At 35.7% G+C, this 22,931-nt stretch overlaps 1 protein-coding gene and 1 long non-coding RNA gene across 3 annotated transcripts in view; one reads left to right on the top strand and one right to left on the bottom strand.

The window, feature by feature from the left end:
* The first annotated feature begins 1,304 nt into the window (after positions 1–1,304).
* On the top strand, positions 1,305–13,450 carry LOC121371728. Its single transcript, XR_005957824.1, has 3 exons — positions 1,305–1,338; positions 6,261–6,321; positions 13,130–13,450. It is a non-coding gene; the product is annotated as an uncharacterized LOC121371728 (long non-coding RNA).
* Positions 13,451–15,201: 1,751 nt separating this feature from the next.
* Positions 15,202–22,931, bottom strand: part of LOC121371726 (pleckstrin homology domain-containing family H member 2-like) — a 179,626-nt gene continuing 171,896 nt past the window's right edge. For both annotated transcript variants that reach the window (XM_041497826.1, XM_041497827.1), the window contains exon 29: positions 15,202–21,988. In XM_041497826.1, coding sequence (XP_041353760.1) covers positions 21,902–21,988 — 87 coding nt within the window. In that variant the 3' untranslated portion in view covers positions 15,202–21,901. The remainder of the gene's footprint in view (positions 21,989–22,931) is intronic.

The raw sequence follows: 22,931 nt of genomic DNA, 5'->3' as shown, positions 1-22,931 counted from the left end.
GTGGCTACTTTTCCGCAGTTGTGAATATAACCAGTTTAGTGAAAGAACACTTTTTAGTTTTGTTTAGGCTACACGATTTGCACTAAACAAACTTGTATGAAACCTGCTGTAAAACAATCATTTAAGAATTGAACGTTATATTTTTTACGTTCATGCGATGATAAACACCAAAACCGTTTTACACACTGTATGAATGGTGTAGCGCGTTAATATTGCCATTATACAAAACTATATTAAAAAACCCAATCGAACTTTATTCCACAGTGATTTACAACTGTATCAATACACAAATAAGGGAATTCCCTTAGAAAGTTGCATTCGTTTTTTTCCTTTAAATCTCAGATTCATTATATTGATTTACATAAGGTTTTATAATTTTAATATTCGGAATCAAATGTGGATAAAATGTTATAAAATTTAAAATAACATGAGGGAGAGCGTCGAATTATTTAGAAGATTTATCTACTACCTATATTAAAATTGCAGTTGTTAAAAGCTGAATTAGTGAAAATGAATGTGAAGAATGACTTGAAAGGGATAAAGTGGTTTCAGTGTTTAGAAGATTTATCTACTACCTATATTAAAATTGCAGTTGTTAAAAGCTGAATTAGTGAAAATGAATGTGAAGAATGACTTGAAAGGGATAAAGTGGTTTCAGTGTTACTGTGTATGTGGATTTCAGAGGACGTTTGTGATTGTGTGATATTATTCTCGGAAAAGACAGGTCGCGGAATTGTGCACGAAGGCGTATGTGTTTTCGCGCGTGTAAGTTGTCAGGTTGGTGTTTTTATCAAATGTGACAGAGCTGCGTTCATGTCTCTCTTTTAATTTGTTGAGCATTCTCTGCTATAACTTCTAATAGAAGCTTCGTTTTTGTGGTCTGTTATAAACATTGTGTGTCTCAGTTCAAAACCGGAGTCGTTTAAAGCTTGAATTGTCACCGTCACTCACAGTGCAGACGAACTTGGGATAAAAATAGATACGGGGATTACATTGTTTACCGAAAAAGTGCAGTTTTCACGTTCATGGAAGAATGAACGTTGGGTTTTTTAGATCACGTGATAGCATTTTAACCAATCAAAACGCCTATTACAAAACAGTAATTATAAAATAGAATTGTTAAAAATTGAAACTTCAAATGGGAAAAAAATTCTAAATTTTTCTTTTATTTATTTCCGTATTATAATGATGGTATTTATGGTCTGTCACTGTGACTATTATTGTAATGGTCGTTAGAGATTTTTATATTTTTAATGCTAAACGCTATACATGTGACGTCACACTATTGTTCTAACGGTTGCCATCCACTGCCTTGAATTTATTAGCCGAATCGTTTAGGTAATATTTAGACGGTTGTTGTTTTGGGTTACTAGTACATGTATTAGTATTGTAAATATTAACCAATTTGTGTTTCATTAAAAATATAAAACACAGGCTCTACACGTAGTGAATACAAATCAATTTTAGATATGTACTTATGCCTATAGGCTACAAAAAAACACTGTTCGTTTCTTTTAATTAGTTTGGTTGCCTACTGTTCAAAGGAAAATATAATGATATTTGAATGAAGGAAAACTGCATATGAGTTGGGTTTTTTGTTTATGTTTTTGTAATTGTTTTTCTACCTATAAAATGTTAAATTAAAGGCAAAGTTATAATAACAATAACATTATATGGTAAACACTATTATAAATGTTCTGCCCTTGTGCTATCAATTTAACACTTTACAAGTGCCCACTTTGATCTAATGAGAAAAGAATGTAAAATATACGTATGGATCGATGTCTATATACAATGGCGGGACCTGAACATCCATTTTGGGGTGGGGGTGGTTGTGTGTAAGTGTGTTGGGGGAGCCAATGATATGTGGCCGAAGCGCTTCCTCGGATTCTCAAACGTAAAAAATAAAAAAAATAAAAAAATAACTGTCACAAAATTTAGGTGGGGGGGGGGGGGGGTTCTCCCCCACCTCAGATCCGCTACTGTTATATCAAATCGTGAACAGTGCGCCCGTGCAATGACATAGACATAGACGTCACACGTATGAGACGTGTTATCATGTTAATGAATCTAAAGCTCTTTACTGACGGCTGATATGTATGTTTGTGTATCGGCACAATCTACATAATTTTCTCTTTTACTGGTGCGCTTTGAAACCGAATAGGGATATACCGCGGAATACTGCCGGGTCCTTGCGGACTGCACGGATGACACCTATATCCGTGGCGGTACTCGGCGTCTAAACAACGTCAATAGTTGTAACATGGCCGATCACAATAAATCACAATGGCAAACATTAGCACAGAAAATATGTCATGATCGATACTGACAGAATGGCTTCCAGCTCATTATGGACCAATCGAAATGAAGCGTATTGCTTAGCAAGGATGGTTAACAAATAGCCCGGAACTTCGTCGATACAGTCAGATATAATATTATGTGGTTAGACCTACAGTTAAACCTGTCCATTAGGAATAGACAGGACAGTACATACCACGGTGTTTGATATACCAGTCAGGGATGGAGAAAACCCGGATACCATCAACATGGACCGATACTGCGACCCATCGTACGTGTCTACAGTATGTTCATGTCGACACTTTATTTATGTACAGAACGTTAACCAGGGCTGAGTTCAACCTGACCGAGTAGAAAAACGGCCGCTAGACTGATAAACAGATAGTTCGTGAACGTTAGCCGGCTTAACTTGGGGCTGCTGTCGTCACAAGGTGGTTCTTGTCGAGAGCAGCAAGGGCTCTTTTATATGTGCCTTCCCACAGACGGGACAACACATACATTGACCTTACATATGAAATCACGTGGTATGTAGGCCCTACTCACCTTTTATTTAGAAAGTACTTAAACCCCCACTGCTGAGTTTTGATAGGTGTAACCTATGAGGCAGCTTCGGGTTTTTCTCCCTCGGCCAGCAACTGTCAAGTTAACTATACATTAGATACCAAACAGGTGTAGTTTAAATTGTGCTGAACGCTCACTAAACATTCCCTTCCAGGTGCGGATCCAGGGTGTATCAAGGGGTGGGGGTGGGGGGGGGGGGGGGGCGCCGGACATGGTAACGTTCATTGTATTTAAACTTATGGTTGTGCTTATATCCAGTTACGTTTCAAGCAAGCTATGCTGGGCACACACACACACACACACACACACACACCTCAGCCATCTGGGGTATCTGTCCAAGATATTGGGTTGTGAAAGAGAAGAAGATGTAGTGGTCTTACACTGAGTCGTTAAAACTCGCTCTGGATGGGAGCCGGTACCGGGCTGCGAACCCAGTACCTACCAGCCTTTTATATCCGATGGCGTAATCATGACACCACCGAGGCTGGCGACTTGTTTGAACATGCTTTTACTTTTTTTTATTATTATTATTATTATTAATTTTTTTTTTAATATCACATACCTCGCCCCCCCCCCCCCCCCCCCTCCTGTACTACCACCACCACCCTCTCCGGATCCGGGCCTGTTTTCTTTTGTTTAGCCTAACGTGAGAGAATGTGCTGCACGTCGGAGTGAGGTCAGACGTCAGTGTGTTACTTCATTACGAGTGAAGTCGTACACCAGTCAGCGAACATATACAACAATAACCTCTTCACATCTGTGCCACCCTACTTGACGGCTGCCGAGTGTCGGGATATATATACACATATGTAAGTGGGATCCAAGCATGCTAGCATGGGCACGTAAGCAAGGGGTCAGAGCAACCTGTCTCTAAAAGAGGTTATTGGGTAAATAGGCTAAAGTAGTAGTACGGCGGTTCTTGGCCCGGTAAATCTTCCGTTGATCCCCCCCCCCCCCCCACCATCACTACACACGCACGCACGCACATTCAACTCACTACTTTGCGACAGCCGTGGTATCACATACAATTATAGTACACCACAGACTACCTGCGTCTAACTGAACAAGTATCACATACAGTTATAGTACACAACAGACTACCAGCGTCTAACTGAACAAATATCACATACAGTTATAGTACACAACAGACTACCTGCGTCTAACTGAACAAGTATCACATACAATTATAGTACACAACAGACTACCTGCGTCTAACTGAACAAGTAATATGCTATATGGCAGTGGCGGGATTCTTCCTCTATCTCTAGACCAAGTGCCAACAATGCCATATTTGACAGATAATGTTGTTGTTGTTGTTGTTGTTTATACTTATTTTCGTTTTTATATCCAATTAAAGTCCAAGTACGTTGTTCTGGGCACACCTCAGCTATCTGGGCTGTCTGCCCAGGAAAGAGGGTTAGTTGTTAGTGGTTGGTGAGAGATATAGCTGACAGTAAAAAATCCTAAGGGTATACAAACTATTTTAATATTCTCCGACAGACAGACAGCAGAAGAGAGAAACACCCACAAAGGCAAGAGACATTAGTTTCGTAACGGAACAAAGCTGTTGTTATATACCGAGGATGTCTTCCCGTGTTCTTCGTGTTGATCGATATCAGTGTCAGCAAACCGTTTCCTTGTATGGTTTCCTTGCGTTTAACGTTAGTCTTTGTGCAGTTCTTTCTTGTTCAGTATTTTGTAATAGGTTTTTGAAACATGAAAGATCACTGTAATCAAGTAAGAAATATATTGGAATTGAAAGCATATAAGAACCGGATATTGAGCATGCACGAGTCAGAATTTATACATACAAATATATAATATATATATATATATATATATATATATATATATATATATATAATAATAATAATAATAATAATAATAATAATAGATTTTTATTTCAGATCAGTGATCCATAGAACATATATAAACATTACATACAAAACTGATTACATGATATACAGCAGCTTGTGCCAGCGATTCACACATACAGATTTGACATACACATTTGTATACCGCAGGTGGGCAAGTAGGTCGTTTGAAGTTGTTTCGAGTCTGCTCTTCAGCATATATATATTAATTTCTCTTGTCAAACTTCCATTACAGCTGTTTAAATAGTGTTTATACATGTACGGTGTAGGGAGATAGGCATACATGTAAGTAATTTTTTTAAATAATAAAAATAATTAAATTTACGATAATTTATGCATTAAAAACAATCAAAGAAAAATAGGGTAATTAAATTTTAAAGGGGGAACAGGGATAAAATTAAACTTTTAAATTCATAAATTACCATACAGCTGTTTTAACATGTCCCGTGTATTGAAAGTAGGGGCGGATGTGAACAGATGTTGAAATGAGGACTGGATGACTTGTGGAAAGCTAGACCTGTTTTGTTGTTCATTAAACAGTGATCAGTGCAGCAAAATTCGTTTATCAAGGTATTGCAATATTTGTGAAAATCACTAAACACCAAAATTAAAATACGTAGATGCATATTTAAATAATGGTTTGTTGAAACGAAGCTGATGTAATAAACAAAGTTAATCTGGGTATGGTGCATCTGGACGGTCTTCGAGCCAACTGACGTTCAAGTTTGTTTTCTTTAACAACACCACTAGATCACATTGATCAGACAATGTGTTCACCGAGGAGATTCGATCCTGCGACCAAAGCACCTCAGGCGAGAACTTTACCGACTGGACTATAGATCCCTTAAAGGATACTGAACCATGTATGTTTATAATTTTTCAGTCTAGGTTTAGTTGAATAGCTTCTGTAGCAAACTAAAATAACATGTAACTGCAGGCAAAACGTGGTGTCAAAGAAAATAAAACCATTTTCCATCGTTCTCCACTCAAGGACTCGTGTACATTTGTCTGTACGTAAATACATTACTCGTTACAGCACCGACGTCAGTTTTATTGCGAAATGTGAAGCTGGTTTTCCTCCACGATTCTTTGAACCAGAAGTCCGACATATCGATCTCTGGAGCTGTCACTGCTACTAATGCCATTTGCCATTTAATTTTCCAATAATTTTGTAGACCATTTAGCTACTCCATAAATTATTACCTCGTTTTATAATGGATATTGGCTTTCTGTAGAATCGTACACGACATTTGGGGTCGTTTGCGTGCTTTGTATGGATCTGTTGGTGAGCATCGCGTTGAGAGCTTTGCACTAGTAACCCACACTAGCTTATACTCTCTATGCGTTACATAGGCTGTAATTATACACAATGTCTCTTGTATGAACAGTTGAGCTCTGGTGGTTATTATTTATTTTTTTATAGCAGAAGATTTGTTTCATAAGCGCCAAATCTTTTCTTTTGGAACTAAACAGCGAGTTTTGAATTTTAAAACTTACATATCTTTATATTTCTCATTTCTTTGTTAGTTAAGACTGCAATGAACGAACACTGATGTAGATGTTAGTGCACACTACAGCACATACAGAAGTGAGATTTTCAGTGAAATTACTTTTATTATGTATTACCGACACCGGATAGTGATCGTGATCTCTGGTGTACAGATTAGAATATCAAATAAATCTAAATTTACTATATATATCTGCGAGTATAATTTAGACTGACATTTGGAAAACATATTTGTTTAGCTTATTGTTATTATTAGGGTATTGTATTTTTGTAATCATGTCAAACATATAGTTACTAAAACACCTGTGTTACAAATTCTATCACAAATTCTCTTGAATTGTTAACTGGGTTTTTTTGTTTCTTAATTATATTTTTTAAGGGGCAGGCTAACAGTCTCCATAGGCCTTAGAGTAAATTAGTAGTTACGCTTTTAAATATTCTACTCTGCTACTTCACCATACTCATTTCTTCCCAACATTAAATAATTCCAAATAAGGATTTGTTTGGGGTTCTGTTATGTCCTCTGGCATATGTAACACTGATCTGTCCACACCTATCAACTGCAATACCTCTAACAGCACGGGAACAAACATGTTGGACACCTTGGCACATTTTAAACTACTTTCATTTCACTTCAACTTAGTTTCGTCCTTATATCCAATTAAGGTTCAGACACACTGTCCTGGGCACACATACCTCAGCTATTTGGGCTGTCTGTCCAGGACAGTGGGTTAGTTGTTAATTGTTAGTGGTCCGTGAGAGAGAAGAGGGTGTAACTGACGTTACACCTATCCATTGAGTCGTTTAAACACGCTCTGGGTGGGAGCCAGTACCGGGCTGCGAACCCTGTACCTACAAGCCTTATGTCCAATGGCTTGACTACAACGCCACCAAGGCCGGTCAAAACTACTGTTATTTAGTGTCTAGAATGGTCATTTCGACACTTTTTTCCCCCAAGTTCAAGTTCTTTATTTGCCTTAAATTAAAAACAACTTATCAACATAAATACATACAAATATAATCACAATATATATGCAAATATACAAATACAGATGGAGAGTGATTTAAGAATTAATGGTAAAATTAAGACAGTATACTAGTAATAGTGGTGGGATGTACATATATATGTGTATTATAAACATTATCGTGGTGTAGTAGTAATAATTATATATATATATATATATATATATATATATATATATATATATATATATATATATATATATATACTCTTCAAAAAAAGTAGGGGAACCTGAAATATTAATGTTAATATCAACTAGTAGACCGAACATACGTTTTGACCACAGACATCCTAGTAAAGAACATTCAGGTCTGTTTATCAACACACCGAAACACATTCCATAGTTTGCACGTGCATCACGCAGTTGCCCCGTACACGTACGTGGGGTGTCATTCTCGATTTTTACAATTTCCAGGAAGGTCGATTAATCACTGTGGAACATTATTTCTGTCAATCTTTTTCATTCTGTTGATCATACAGTTGTTATTGTAGTTTTTTTTTGTCATTTTTATTGTTTGAATTTGCGATTTACTGACAAAAAAACCCCGTCAACTTTCAAATTTCACTTCTGACCCCAATCGTCCTTCAAGATTTTTGGTGGCCATATAACCTACTGTAATACTGAACTACTGGTTGTAATGTTTGCCCAATTAATTCACTATTATCATATAACCATTCCCCACAGCTAATATACCTTACAATTTTGACATACCTTTTTTGAAGAATATATATATATATATATATATATATATATATATATATATGATGTATACTAGATGAAATATGATTAATATACTAGGTAATAAAACGGCAGGTAAGTGGATGTCATATTTAAGTAAGCTGCAGTAAATCGTCTCTAAATTTATTTGCCAAAACTAAATATTTTCCCAGGTTATTGATGTCTTTAATCTACATATAACTGAGAGAGGAAACCCGCTGCACCAAAACCGCAGCAAAGGATCGTTTGTATTCACTTTCTCATATTCAGTGTGGCACATACCACTTGACGACCTTTTGATGTATCAGTCGTGGGGCATTGGTTGAGACGGGGGAAATAACCCCAGTCCACCGAGGGCAACTAACACCACAGCCCATGAAGGCAACATGATTGCATTACAGGGCAACTAAGATGTTCGACTTGACTGTAAAGAATAAAAGTATAATTGCCTGTAAGGCAGAATCATCGAGCAGACGACAATCGATAGCTGCCTAAGAAAATGAATCTGTATCCACTGTTCATCTACCAGGCTTCCAGGACAAGCCAATAGATTAGGTGGAACAGCCACAAAGAGGTCCGCGAAGGCTGGATTACACTGGAGACGATGAACAAAACGTCTGCTAAAAATCGTTTTAACATGTACACTTGTATAGCTGGTTTATTTACTGTTAATTTTTTTTCCTTGTTGATTTTTGAACTAAGACATACAATTAAAGCTCAAGGCGCTGTCCTGGGCACAGTCGCCTCGTTTGGGTGTCCTGGGTAGTGGGTTAATGATTAGTTGATACCGGCCTCTGTGGTGTAGTGGTTAAGCAATCGGAATTAAGGCTAGTAGGTACTAGGTTCGAATCCCAGTACCGACTTACACTCAGAGGGAGTTTAACGACTTAGTGGGCAGGCAAGTCCACTACACCGACATCTCTCTCTCTCTCTCTCTCTCTCTCTCTCTCTCTCTCTCTCTCTCTCTCTCTCCACTAACCTGACTAAACGAATGAATGAATGTTTAACGACACCCCAGCACGTAAAATACATCGGCTATTGGGTGTCAAACTATTGTAAGTCAAAACATGAAGTGATGATCAACATCAATATAACAATTCAATAATCAAATAAAAACACAGTGTAAAGAACTGTGCAAAAAATACAAATATCAGATAGAGAAATTAAAATGTACAATAAAAGTCAATATCACGTAGAACCTGTAGAACCTGACTAAACAGCCCAGATAGCAGAGGAGTGTGTACAGGACAACGTGCTTGAACCTTAATTGAATATAAGCACGAAAATAAGCTGAAATGAACGAAATGGTTTACTTGTTAGTGGTTACTGATAGGGAAGTTGGCGTGGTGGTCCTACGCCTCCCCACCGAGATGTTAAAACTCTCTGGATGTGAGCCGAAACTCGGATGTGAATCCAGTACCCACTAACATGGCTTAACCACGACACTAGCCAGAATAAAAACTTGTGTCGATGATGAACAAAACATCTGCTAAACATCCTTTAAACACGCTCACTTGTACAGTTGTGTACGAGGCGAGAACATTTATACACTTGATCTAACAGTTAAGAATCAAATCCACAGATAGGATTTCAAGCTGGAATCGATATAAACGATTGCACTAAGAGTTTGTGCGTCTTGATGAATACAGGCATGCACGTTTGTCCAACGATCGCATAGTTCAAGTAGAATATTAGTACTAAATACCACACGCCCAACGTTTAACATATTGATTGATTGGAAGCGGTGTAGTGACTCGATGGAGAAGTTGTCCATGTGGGAAACTGAACTAATAATCAACGATGTCGCGGTAGATGGAGCGTCGTCTGAAAACAAGCATCAGTAAGCTCATAAAGACCCAATTAGCCGTATGGCCAGCGATTATAAAACCATTGGGACTTGGTGCTCACACTACCGGCCTCGATGGAGTCGTGGTTAAGCCATCGGACATAGGGCTGATAGGTACAGGGTTCGCAGCCCGGTACCGGCTCCCACCCAGAGCGAGTTTTAACGACTCAATGGGTAGGTGTAAGACCACTACACCCTCTTTTCTATCACTAACCGCTAACTCACTGTCCTGGTCAGACAGCCCATATAGCTGAGGTGCGTGCCCAGGATAGCGTGCTTGAAACTTAATTGGATATAAGCACAAAAATAAGTTGAAATGAAATGGAATGCTCACACTTAGGATAAATCCCCCCCCCCCCCCCTGCGTTTGCTGTTACTCATCGTGGTGCAAAGGTGGCAACATTCTCATGGGTTTCCTTGAGAGAGACAAATACAGCACATATTCAGTATCTCTTGAACATTTCAAGATAGTTCTACAAGTATCTGTAATAATATTTTCAAATATGATTTTCGCTTTATAACAATAATTCAGTGCAATACTAATTTGTTTATCACTATTTTCATGGTCTGACCATAGCGTTTATTTCTGTCTTTTTCATATTTAATCTTTATTAACAATTTTGGAATTTTAAATTGATGTTGATCATCACGCACCTTTCTTTGACCCCCAATCGCCGATTTTGTTTTTGTGCTGGGGTGTCGTTAAACATTGATTTATTGATTTATTCATTCATTTATTATACAACTGCCTGGATTAACACTCGGCCAAAACACATCCCGTAATTATTACTCCACTCCTGTCAGTGGAATGCTACATAGAAAAGATTCCTTGCTGCTAATCAGAATGAGGTGCGGCAGCCGGTTTGTTCTCTAATTATTTGTGTGGTCCTTAATCATATGTCCTCCACCATATAACCGTTATTAAAATGTGTTGAGTGCGTGCGTCATTAAATAACATTCCTCGCTTCCTTCCACCTAGCTTAGTCTCAACTCCGTCTGTTGTCCGTTATTATAAAACAGCTAGAATTCAATACTCAGTTTATAAAACTCAAACTTGATACTCAAACTGTACTAGGTCCATGTTGATAAACTTTCTAACATGGTGCTCAGACGTAGCTTAATCCAAGTAAATGTCTGAAATTTATACTCAAATTCAGTTTGAACTCGGTCCTTTAGTTTAGAACTGCTTAACTTGATGCTCAAGCTCAGCGTGAACTTAAGATAGTGCAAGAATGTATTTACTGTTGAAAACTGCTAATTGTTATTGCAAGTGGTGTGTGTGTGTGCGCAGTGGTGTGTGTGTGTGTGTGCGCGCGCGTGCATACACAGTGAAAAGATTTCCCCCGAATATCTCCATCACTTTTGCTTGAATTCGAAGATTTGCTGCAGCAATGAGGGGGAGGGGTTGCTCCTTGCAAACTGAAAATTATACCCCCCCCCCCCTCCTCAGTGTAAAGGCAAATTAATACATTACTAACCGCTCCAGTTGGCCACATCTTCCGACACCTACGATTCTGAATTTCCGACGTTAAAGTATCTTGTCCGACCTACACAGTTTCGTAACGCTTTTGTTTGATCGTGATATTCGAGTTCTCCCATAACATTAATTGTATATGTTAATGACTAGTACAAACGTTACAGAAAGAAACGCGACACCCCCGTCTCAAAGCGGCTGCATTTCTGATAGGGGCGTCAGGTTGGTTCTTGTAGCGTGTGCCTCCAGATCAACACTACAGAGTGTATACTACCAAATCAAATCCCATAGATGACAATAGTAACATATGTGGCTAAAACTCCTACCTGCAGCGTATCAATCGACATAAACGTCACGGATATAAATACTACCACCCCCTCACACTTAAAGTGAATCAGAAAAAATTGGGGGTCAAGCTGCTCGTTTCTGAGATAACGAGTAGCGTCTATGACTACCCTAGTTCCGCACAAAATTCGAGTACATTTTTTTACAGGTACCCCATACATGTTTCAAGCACACGGCTACTTGACACATTGGTACTAGATGAAATAAAATTGCATAATATTTTTTACAACAAACACACTCACATTTATAACCAATCACAGGACTTGTGGTGTTCACTTCTTTATCAAAAGTTCGCTGCAACTCGAACTTTGACCCAGCCGGAAGTTATTTGGTTTAATACTACCTACATGGGTGAACGTGACAGTGGTTAAACTAAGAGGCTGTGCGTCACATTTACGATATTGTGTGTAATTTAGACACAGTACCTCGTGACCTTTTGGTTCTTCAACACCAAATCTAAACAGGCTACAATGACACTTGATCTAGGCCTGAACTCACACCATTAGTAGCAAACTTCATATTCAAACTTTGGTCACCAGTCTAGACCCCTCTGCTAAAATTCCTGCGCACGCGCCTGCATAATTGGATACATCTGTTGAATTCAAAGCCCTATTAGTCTAGAAGTAAAAATGTTTTATTCAATAACGCACTCAACACATTTTAATTATGGTTAATTACGGTATAACCTATGATGTCCAAACAGATAGTAGTATACAGGTCGTGTATGTCAAGGTCACAATAAAATAAAAACATAAATATGGTATCCATTAAGTGTCGTTGGTAAATCATGCTTACTTAGGTGTAAATATTCCACGATTGCAGAGTTGTAAAGTAAAATTAAAAAATATAAATTATTAAAGATGTGACATCACAGTTTATTCCTGTAGACCCTTCATGTGGCCAAGGACCACAGAGAGGAAACCTGCTACTGCCATTCCAGGTCTATTCTTTTTTACTAACAGCAAGGAATCGTTTATATGTCCCATTGCACAGACAGGATAGTACATTCCACAGCCTTTGTTACACCAGCTGTGGAGCACTGGCTCGAACAAGAAATAGCCCACTGGGCCCACTGACAGGGATCAGTCCTAGACCGATCACGCATCTGGCGAGCACTTTACCACTGGGCTATGGCCCACGTTACTGGTTAAAACTGAATTCTCAACTTGGCTGAAACACACTTGTAATGCTGTGTTTTGCTTGAAGAAGTATATATAAATCATTTGTGTGTGAAATACTTCAGTCTTTGTTAAAACATTGATATTCATTGTTACATACAAGCCCAAAGGTTTTAAAAATGTGTAAAGGGCCTTTAAAAATTGCTTAAGTCTCTAGTGGGAGAGAATCATCAACTTGTAATGTGCTACATCAATTGTCGTAACATAAACAGTTCTATACATGATTTTAAAGATGAAACACTTTTCTAATATATACAAACAATAATGTATCAGTAATGATTGTATCTACTTCTTTATTTTATTTTAGACCAAAACAAAACAAAACAAACAACAGAAACCACAAAATTTATAATTCAAAATGATTGAGTCAACAATGAGAATTTGTTCTTCAGAAAGTGTTGTTCAATGAGTTTGAAATGATGAAGAATCAGTTAACAAGCAACAGCACTGATCACGAGAATCATGAGGTAAACGTGGCATCTCCCACCAGTGGAAATCAACACAACCACACAGTCACTAACAGAGATAAAACATACAGTCCACACACATAACCAAAGCCAGGGCTGTCGGAACTGGGGGAGGGGCGTACCACACCTCCCCCATTTGAGATACAAAACATTTACTTTTTTCTTTCAACTATACATATATATATATATATATATATATATATACACATGTATATATATATAATTTTAAAAAATGTGCTTGTGCTCCTCCCACCCTACACCCCACCTTCACTTGAGGCCCAAACTATATACTCTTTTTTTCTTTCTTTCTACTATATAGATATAAATGAAAAATGTGCTTGTGCCCCTCCTCCCCCATGGCATGTACTCCCCATTGTACATAGTGTTCCTATGAACCTGCAATCATACTGTTTCATAAATATCGTTATCCTAAAATGAAAGTGCATATCAATGAACATCATTATTAATGTCACAATTTGACATATAGTGTTTGCATATTCACAGTGTCATGAAACCTGGTGTTTTTCAAATGTATAATGGTGACTTCATTTTTCTGAATTATATATTATGTAAAATAAAAATGCTTTATGATTATGCACATTAATTTTAGTTTTTGGATGAGTATATGTCACTCAAAACTGTGATAACATAGTGACACCAACTATCAGCATCAATGTGAAGCCTGCACTAATGCATAGTTTATGGCTACAAGGATAAAAACTTGTAGCTTTTTCAGAGTGGCATTATTATTTAATTATGCCAGTAGAATAAAGTACATTATTTAAAAAGCAAAGTATTATTATTTACATAATAAAAATTAAAAGAAAAAGAGGGGAACAAATTAATGCAAAATAGCTCAAATGTTACACTTTAAAAGTTCATTTTTAACTTCGAAACACATATTAGCATTATTAAATGAGAACAGATATATTTATAACTGTTTCTGAATTCATTTAAAAAGGACCTGTCATGATCCAAGATCAAGATATATGCTAAAAAATATAATTGTTCAATAAATTACAAAATTCGTTGAAATTCATCATAGTAAACAAATATGGGATAAAGTTTAAACCAACCAAACTTAATGCCTGCTTAAAAATTATAAAACATTTTAAAATACTACTAACTCACAGGACACACAAATTCACTATTTGTCAAAAGATTATGAAACAATTAAAACATTAATGTAGATAATTAGAATCTTTTGAAATATTTAAAAATAAGTATATCAAATTATGAAAGAGTTGAAATAAAGCAAGCTGCAAACCTCTCAGTACAGTCTTGATCTTCAAAGTTACATTAAAATATATATCATATTAAATTATATAATATCATATTAAAATATATAATATCATATTAAAAGTAATCTCAATTGACGAACCAACCTCAAACAAAACTGTTTGCTGCAAAGGACAGTTATACATGAATATTGTTCGAACTCACTTTAATAAAAGTCTTTCCTTCCTTTCTGCTTTTTAAATGTTATCTGTAGAAAATTCCTACCAACCTATTGCTAAAGTGATTACCGGTAGTAAAGTTAAAGCAAATCAATAATTTTAAAAGTAAAATCTAGAAAAAAAAGATCAAACCCCACATTGATAAAAGTTTCAAGTCTACACTGAAAGAATGAATGAAATATCTTCTATACAAACAGCATATATTTAAAGTCTGAACTGTGAAGACTTCGCTAAGATCTTCAATATGAACAGGGCAGGATCCAGCTCAGTCAGTAGAGAGCTAGCCAGAGGTGCTATGGTCATCGGATCAAATCCCCTCAGTGGAAACATTCTCTGATTGGGGTGTTTCCCATCCCAACCAGTAACCCATGACTAGTATGTGCTGTTCTGTCTGTAGGAAAGCACAAATAAAGATATTTTACTACTAACAAAAAAATATAGCACATTTTCTCTAAGAATATATGTCAGAATTACCAAATGTTTGACATCCAAAAGCTAATTAATTAATCAATGTGCTTTAGTGATGTCATTAAACAAAACAAACTTTAACAGTTTGTATTTTTAAGTTTTAAAAGCGCATGCCCAGGTTTACTTAAAACACAAGATGCTTAGACCAGGATTAATTGTCAATTCATACAAAACATTTACTGGTTGGCTGTGACACAATGGGGATTGTGTGACAAGGACTAGACAACCAGCCACTGTGACGAAACTCTCTTTGATCTCCCAGTATTATGCATTCAAGCACTGCAACATGCCCAAGGCCTAGCACTACACACTGATAGTGCTAGCTATCAAATACATTAATATTACATACAAAACAGGGTAAAATAACACAAGTTACTTCAGTGCAAGCTTGTTTATAATATTAATACACTCATATATTTATGACTTACTCGTTGTCATATCTATTAAACTGTCAAGATTTCACCATTTAAATAAATATAACAAATTGTTGGTAACTGTCTAAAATCTGTAAGTCTGGAAAGAGATTTATTTAAATTATGACATTACTAAGGCCTTAATAATAATGGATGTTATCTGACAAGGGGACAATGTTGGGAACAATCTAAGTTTTAAATTATATTCAAGGCAAAAATTATAAACAAAAAGGTCAAGATACTGAAATTTAGAACTCTAATGTATATAAAATACTCTCAGAAAAACAGGAGCAGCATTATAGGATATCAGTAGAATTATGCCACAAATACCCAGAATATCTCATAGTTTGTATATTTTGTTGCTTATACAAATAGTAAGAGGATATGTAACATTACATACATACCCACAATAACACTTGGTTCAGAGCAGTATTTTGTTGCATATACATGTACTTGTAGCCATAGCATTACACAATTTTCCAGGGTCCCGTTCCACGAAGCGATCTTAGCCCTAAGATTACCTTAAGCGCATAGCTACCCTATGCACTTAAGTTGACCTTATGGCTAAGATCGCTTCGTGGAACGGGATCCAGTAATGCTATGTTGTACATACTCAGTACAAGACACCTACACTGATTTGGAGTAGTATTCTGCAACATAAACTCACAATAGCACCTCAAGTGACCTTTAACCTTTTTCTCACCTACTGGCAGATTTAGATCATGTCTTGTACAGAACTCTCTGGCAAAGTCAGAGGTTGTGCCCACGACAGGCATGCTTGAACAGTTTTCTGATGAAAGCATGCGGAAAATGTCCCATACCCATATTTTTTAAAGCAGTCAAAGACTTCAGCACCCACATCTGTGACTAACAATCTAGTAATAACAATGAAAAGTGTAAAAGTTTAACATGACTAGGAATAAACAGAAATGTTTGATAAACCAATGTAAGCACATGCAGTTCCAGAAATGATTATCTGGTGTGAGAAAGATGGGTTTAAATAGTACAAGTGTTTTCATGCCCACTGGATTCATCGAAATAATACGATCGATCGACAGACAGTACCAGTGAGGTATATATGAACCTGTCAGGAGTTTAACAGACAAGCACACACTAATGAATGTGTTACGTGTTTGATGGATTATAATTATGTGAAATTTATGCAGTTGGATAGATTAAGAGTTTGTTTTGGACCAACTACTGATGATACTGAAACACTGCCATTTCAAGTGGTACTTATATTCAAGGTTTGATGATCCTATATGTATTGATAAGGAAAAGATGGTCTAGATATGGATTTCCTTTAATGTGCAGCAATCTGTAAGAAGTAGGTCACAATGACCTAGTGATGGTACACCACCATCCCAAGTTGTACTTGCATGCAGTTTAATGATCCTATATGAATTGATAAGGACGATATGGCCAGGCCAAAAAAAGTTAAAGAAAATGAGAAATTGTATTCAAACTTTAACAAAGTGCAAATAGATAGAAAACCTGCAAATTCATTAAAAAATATATACCCAACATGCACCAGAATGATATCTTTGAACATAGAAACAAGTGGAAGTGTGATCATTTATCAAACTTAACAAAATTTAACTTTAACCTGAATTTAACCAATACCTATGCAGCTAGGTATCGAAACAGAAAATAAGATTATTTTAATTTGCATTATGTGAGCCAAAAACAGGAGAAAAACAGAACACATTCTCACACAAGATCATATCTGGAACCGCTGCAATAAAAACACAAATACAATTATCTACTAATAATGGTACTAGCAGTAGTTGCACTTGGATGAACAAACAATTAAGGCACACCTGACTAGTGTACCGAGGCACGGAGCGGCCTAATTATTGCACTTATCTGTACATCAAACACTGATGACAATAAAACATAACAATACCATCCGTCCATCTTCAGGGTATTCTACGATCACATATCGGTTATATGTCATCAACACAATAACAACATATATCACTACTTGTCTTATCGGTCTACAAAAGTAGAACATTGACATTGTTACTTTAAAGAGAAGTTATGCCTTTTTAGTCCATTCTGCTAAAGTAACTAATATAATTACTGAAATTAAAAACAACAAAAATTCTTCTAAAGAGTGGCTTACTTTTGCCACAAATAAATTTATTTAAAAAATGTAATTAGCAAAATGTCTTTGTTTCCACTATATTTATTTATTAATGTTGAATAATATTTAATTTGTCCAACTAAGAAGACAGCATTATGTAGACATTCAAAATAAATATGCCATATCCCCACTATAGAAAATCACTACAAAGACTTTTCTAATAGATCCATAAGCCAGAAAAGGTTAGAGTATTTTTAATACGTTCCTTCTGTATTTGAAATAAATCCTTAAATCCAATAAAATATCTTGAGTCAAAAGCCTTTAGCAGACCGATCTATAACAAAACCACAGGGGAAACATAAATAGTTATTATTAATGACTGTAGTCTCACCAATACAGGCATTCTACAATGGCTTGTAACAAGATTGTTTTGACAAATAAGCTTAATATTTGTAATATCTAGAGATCCAATTTTTACAACATATTTTTTCAGTTTTTAACATAAAAAAAAGTTTAAACATGAACATAATATTCATCAGAAATTTGAAAGTTTAAATAACAAGTATTGTAAAAAGATACATTCTCATAAAACTTTCCATTGCTTATTGTAATGAAAACATTTACAGGAAGACAATAAAAAATCCTGAGTTTTATGTACAAATTTGTGTGTAACACATGCCCTATATTTCACTTATCTCACAACCTAACAAAACAACAGTAACACAAACTGGCGACACATGTTGCAGAAATCAATGGCCATATGAAAACAAGTTGCCGAACACAAACACTGGCATCTGACAGACTTAATGTTTGTGTATCAGACCAATGCATATTAAAAGCCAGGTGATACAAAATGTACGTTCATCTATTCACAAACAATATTACGAAATAGCGTTCGTAGGACCAACCATCTGTTTTAATATAGAGAATTAAAACAGTGCTGATTAAAATGATTTATTTTTCATCTACCACGTTTGTGCTGGATACACAAATATACATAATGAGATGAATGTGCAGTATTATGGGTCAAACGTCTGATAGAAGATTAGCATATGAAAGTGTTACTCTTATTAAATAAAAATATTTTTATTATTACAATTACCATGATGATAACAATGATGGTAATGATGATGACTAACTAGATCTCTTAAAGATGTTTTGTAGTAATTACTACTCTTAAAATCTTTCAGTGGACAATCATAATACCTGTATTGTTTGTTATCTGGTGCATACATTAGTGTTTCATACAGAAATCATATCATAGGTCAAGGTAGAGTAGACATACTAATGACTGACAGCTAATATCAGTGATAATAATTAACCAATTATAATAAAGTGTAATTGGATGATATAAACTTTTTTTTAAAGATTTATTAACACACACTGAACATCAACCAAAGGACGGAAACCATGGAAACACAAAGTAGTACACCATAAGATATTAGAGAAATGATTCACACACACAACAGATAAATTAACAAAAATCTTTACATCACATACAAACTGGTCCATGTTTTGTTCAGACATCACATAATTAAAAAAGTGTTGGGAATTACTAATAAGATGAAAAACAAAACCCAACCAACAACAATGAAGAAAATGAGTTGTTGTTTTTTCTCACAAAAATGGACAGTACTTGACAAGATCCATGTTCTAAAGAATCACTGTTTTTACAGTTTTGGTAAAACATACAATATTGCTATAATAATATGATTTACTTTGTGAACAAGTCACCAGATAATGTACAATACTTAACTGAACAACATCTGGGGCCTAATTCACAAAGCTCCCTTAGGCTCTGTTAGACAACAAAGCACCCTCTTTGTAACTCTTTTAGCATTGCACTGTGAGATCGCAAAGTTGCAAGAGTTTAGTGAATTAGGTCCCTGACCTCTGACCTATAAAATAACACCTCTGACAAGCTAGTTTGACTCGTAATGTACCTCTACATCAGGTATGTTTTAGCTTTGGTATGGATTAATCATAGGTAAACCCTCAAAACAAGGTATAAGATAAATTTTGACAAAAAAATCTTCATCTTCTCACACACCTGTAAGAATTACTTTCATCAATTATTACTCGATACTAACATCAGACTTTAGTTCTATCAGTTACCGTTGCCACAAAAAAGTTTAAAACACAAAAATCTCTTGAAGTAGAGCAAGGCCATGTATTATCCATGTTTCACATATTAAAATACATTCCTTAAATATTTTTCATTTTTCAAATGTATGTTTCCGTTTTTGTTTTCATGATTCACAAATTAACGTCAGAATACATTATAGATTTTTTTTTTTTTTTTACAATGACAGATCATAAGATGAAAGTTCATTAAGGTCTTTGTTAGTTTTTTGCAAAATATTTAAATATATTATCTCACAATTGTGATCTGTCATAATGTGTCATTTCAAAGTATTTAGTGATAAATCTGATTGGCATAAATGTCCAATGTTTTCTTACAGCATGATGTCACTGATTGACAAGTAACTCAAATAACAGTTTGCAGCTTGTTACACAAAAAAGACTTCTCATCATATACAATAAAAAAAAAAAAAATAAAAAAAAAAGTATATTACAATAAAAAACCAATATGTTTTATTTTGCAGGCCAGATGATTTCAAACTTCATGGAAAACACTTTTTCGGTTTCGTTCATTGTGATCATGAGAAACCATCAGAAACTGTTTCTAAAAATAATTTTATTATTATTTTTTCGTTGAATAGTCGTATTCAATATAATAATCATGGGAAACAAAATTTCGGTTTCATGATTTTACCGACAGACACAGTTGTTACCGACACACAGTTGTTACCGACAGACACGGTTGTTTCCGACAGACACGGTTGTTTCCGTGAAATCTGAGGGCCTGATTTGGGAGCAGTCATCCAAATTTCAACTATCAATTAGATTGCATCACTTCTCAAAAAAAAGAGGAAAGAAACACATGATCTAACATACTGAAATAATGTTTTACAAAACTTAAATTTTCTTTCCTTAAGAAATAACTATGAGTATTACCTGGCAAACTTGATAAATAACAATCTCAAGACATCATGACGTGTGTTTTAAAGCCAGTGTCATCACAAGAGAACTAAGACTTATAGCTGCCGGTTCAAGGTGAGATTTCAGTTCTTAACAATGCAGGTCTCTCACACTGACATTCTGCTAGATAAAATACAAACAGCTAAGGAATATCATCAGGTGGCTTTTCCAAAATACTACAAACATTCAGGTTGAGACTGAACACACACACACAAATATGGCCCAACATGTAACATGATAGAAACAGATGGTGACTTCAGCTTTAGACTGTTGTATCTCCATCAGACTTGTCCAGCCAGGTTTAAGGGTAACTGTTGGGTAACTGTCACTTCAGACATAACATTCTGTGTAGAAGAATCTCTAGATTGGTAACAAAAATTGAAGTTAAAAATATTCAACACAGTCATCCAAGCCACAACCTTCCACAAAGAGTTCAGAGTTCAAGTAATTTGTTATGTTCAGTTCTAGTTCAGTTACATTTGCTGGTCACTAGTGCTAGACTGAACAAGAGTTTTATTGGACAGGCGTTCATAATTATGCTTCTACTGATGGCTGCATAAATTAGATGAAAGAGATTTCTTAGGCTGTTTCTCTGGTGATAGCATTTGGTGGTGGAGGTATAAATGGATGGAGATTTAAGCTGAATGGCTTAGATTTCATTTGTCACATTTCTTGGTTTTCACTTTTGGTGGTGGTGGTGGTGCTAGTAAAGTAGTACAAGCTGATGGTAGCGAGCTGGATGATACTCTGGTTATGTTTCCCCATTGATAGCTTCTGGAGAAGGTGACTGCAGTTTGATGTTGATGAAGACAAGCAGGATGATACTCTGGCTATGTTTCCCCATTGATAGCTTCTGGAGAAGGTGACTGCAGTTTGATGTTGATGAAGACAAGCAGGATGATACACTGGCTATGTTTCCCCATTGATACCTTCTGGAGATGGTGACTGCAGTTTGATGTTGATGAAGACAAGCAGGATGATACACTGGTTATGTTTCCCCATTGATAGCTTCTGGAGATGGTGACTGCAGTTTGATGTTGATGAAGACAAGCAGGATGATACACTGGCTATCTTTCCCCATTGATAGCTTCTGGAGATGGTGACTGCAGTTTGATGTTGATGAAGACAAGCAGGATGATACACTGGCTATGTTTCCCCATTGATAGCTTCTGGAGATGGTGACTGCAGTTTGATGTTGATGTATTCAGCAATGAGTAGAGTGATTTCCAGGATCTAAGACACAGAAATAGAAATCACATAAGTTCAATTACAGTCCTTACTTAAACATGAATACATGTATTGATATTTTAACACAAATAATTGCTTAACATTTAGTAAAAAAAATCCATTATAAAAAAATAAATGGAAATAAAAACAAAATCCCCCAAAGTCATCCTAAAAATATCAAAAGAATTAATTGTTGTTGCCAAAAATATACCAGACATACAATAGAAAAACACTGTTTGACATTTACTGTTACATACTAAGAGTTTTCGCCATATGTGTTTATTATATGCGCTGAAATTCTAGCAATTCTTGTTAGAAATTGTACATCAATTAAAGGTATAACTATAGATGGAGAAGAATATTTAATATCCCAATATGCGGATGATACCAGTTTCATTCTTGATGGATCACCAGAGTCCCTTCATAGTATGCTAAGAGTTCTAGATAATTATGCTCATACTTCAGGCTTAAAACTAAATTATTCAAAATCTAGCGCTATCTGGATAGGCAGTAAAAAGTTTTGTAAAGATGTTTTTCACCATACTAGATGGAAACTAGACTGCGGGGCAACTGAATTTAAACTACTTGGAATTAAATTCCCAGTCATGTTAGAACATATCGGTGAACTCAGCTATGACCCTAAAATATTGGAAATGCAAAAGTTAATAAAAATATGGTCAGTGAGAAAATTAACTGTTTTAGGGCAAGTCACGGTTCTAAAAGCCTTAGTAATACCGAAGTTAACACACCTTTTAATGGTATTACCAAACCCAAAAGAAAAAGTAATAAAACATCTGAATACATTATTTTTAAAATTTATTTGGGAGAATAAACCAGAAAAGATAAAACGAACATTAATAACACAAGACTACAAAAATGGTGGTATAAAAATGATAAATATAGATAACTTTCTTATAGCTTTAAAATGTGTATGGGTTCGAAGATTGTT

Source organism: Gigantopelta aegis, chromosome 4, assembly GCF_016097555.1.
Source record: "Gigantopelta aegis isolate Gae_Host chromosome 4, Gae_host_genome, whole genome shotgun sequence".
NCBI classification, from domain to species: domain Eukaryota; kingdom Metazoa; phylum Mollusca; class Gastropoda; order Neomphalida; family Peltospiridae; genus Gigantopelta; species Gigantopelta aegis.
The sequence above is the reverse complement of the archived record's forward strand: the minus strand, read 5'-3'. Positions and strand labels throughout refer to the sequence as shown.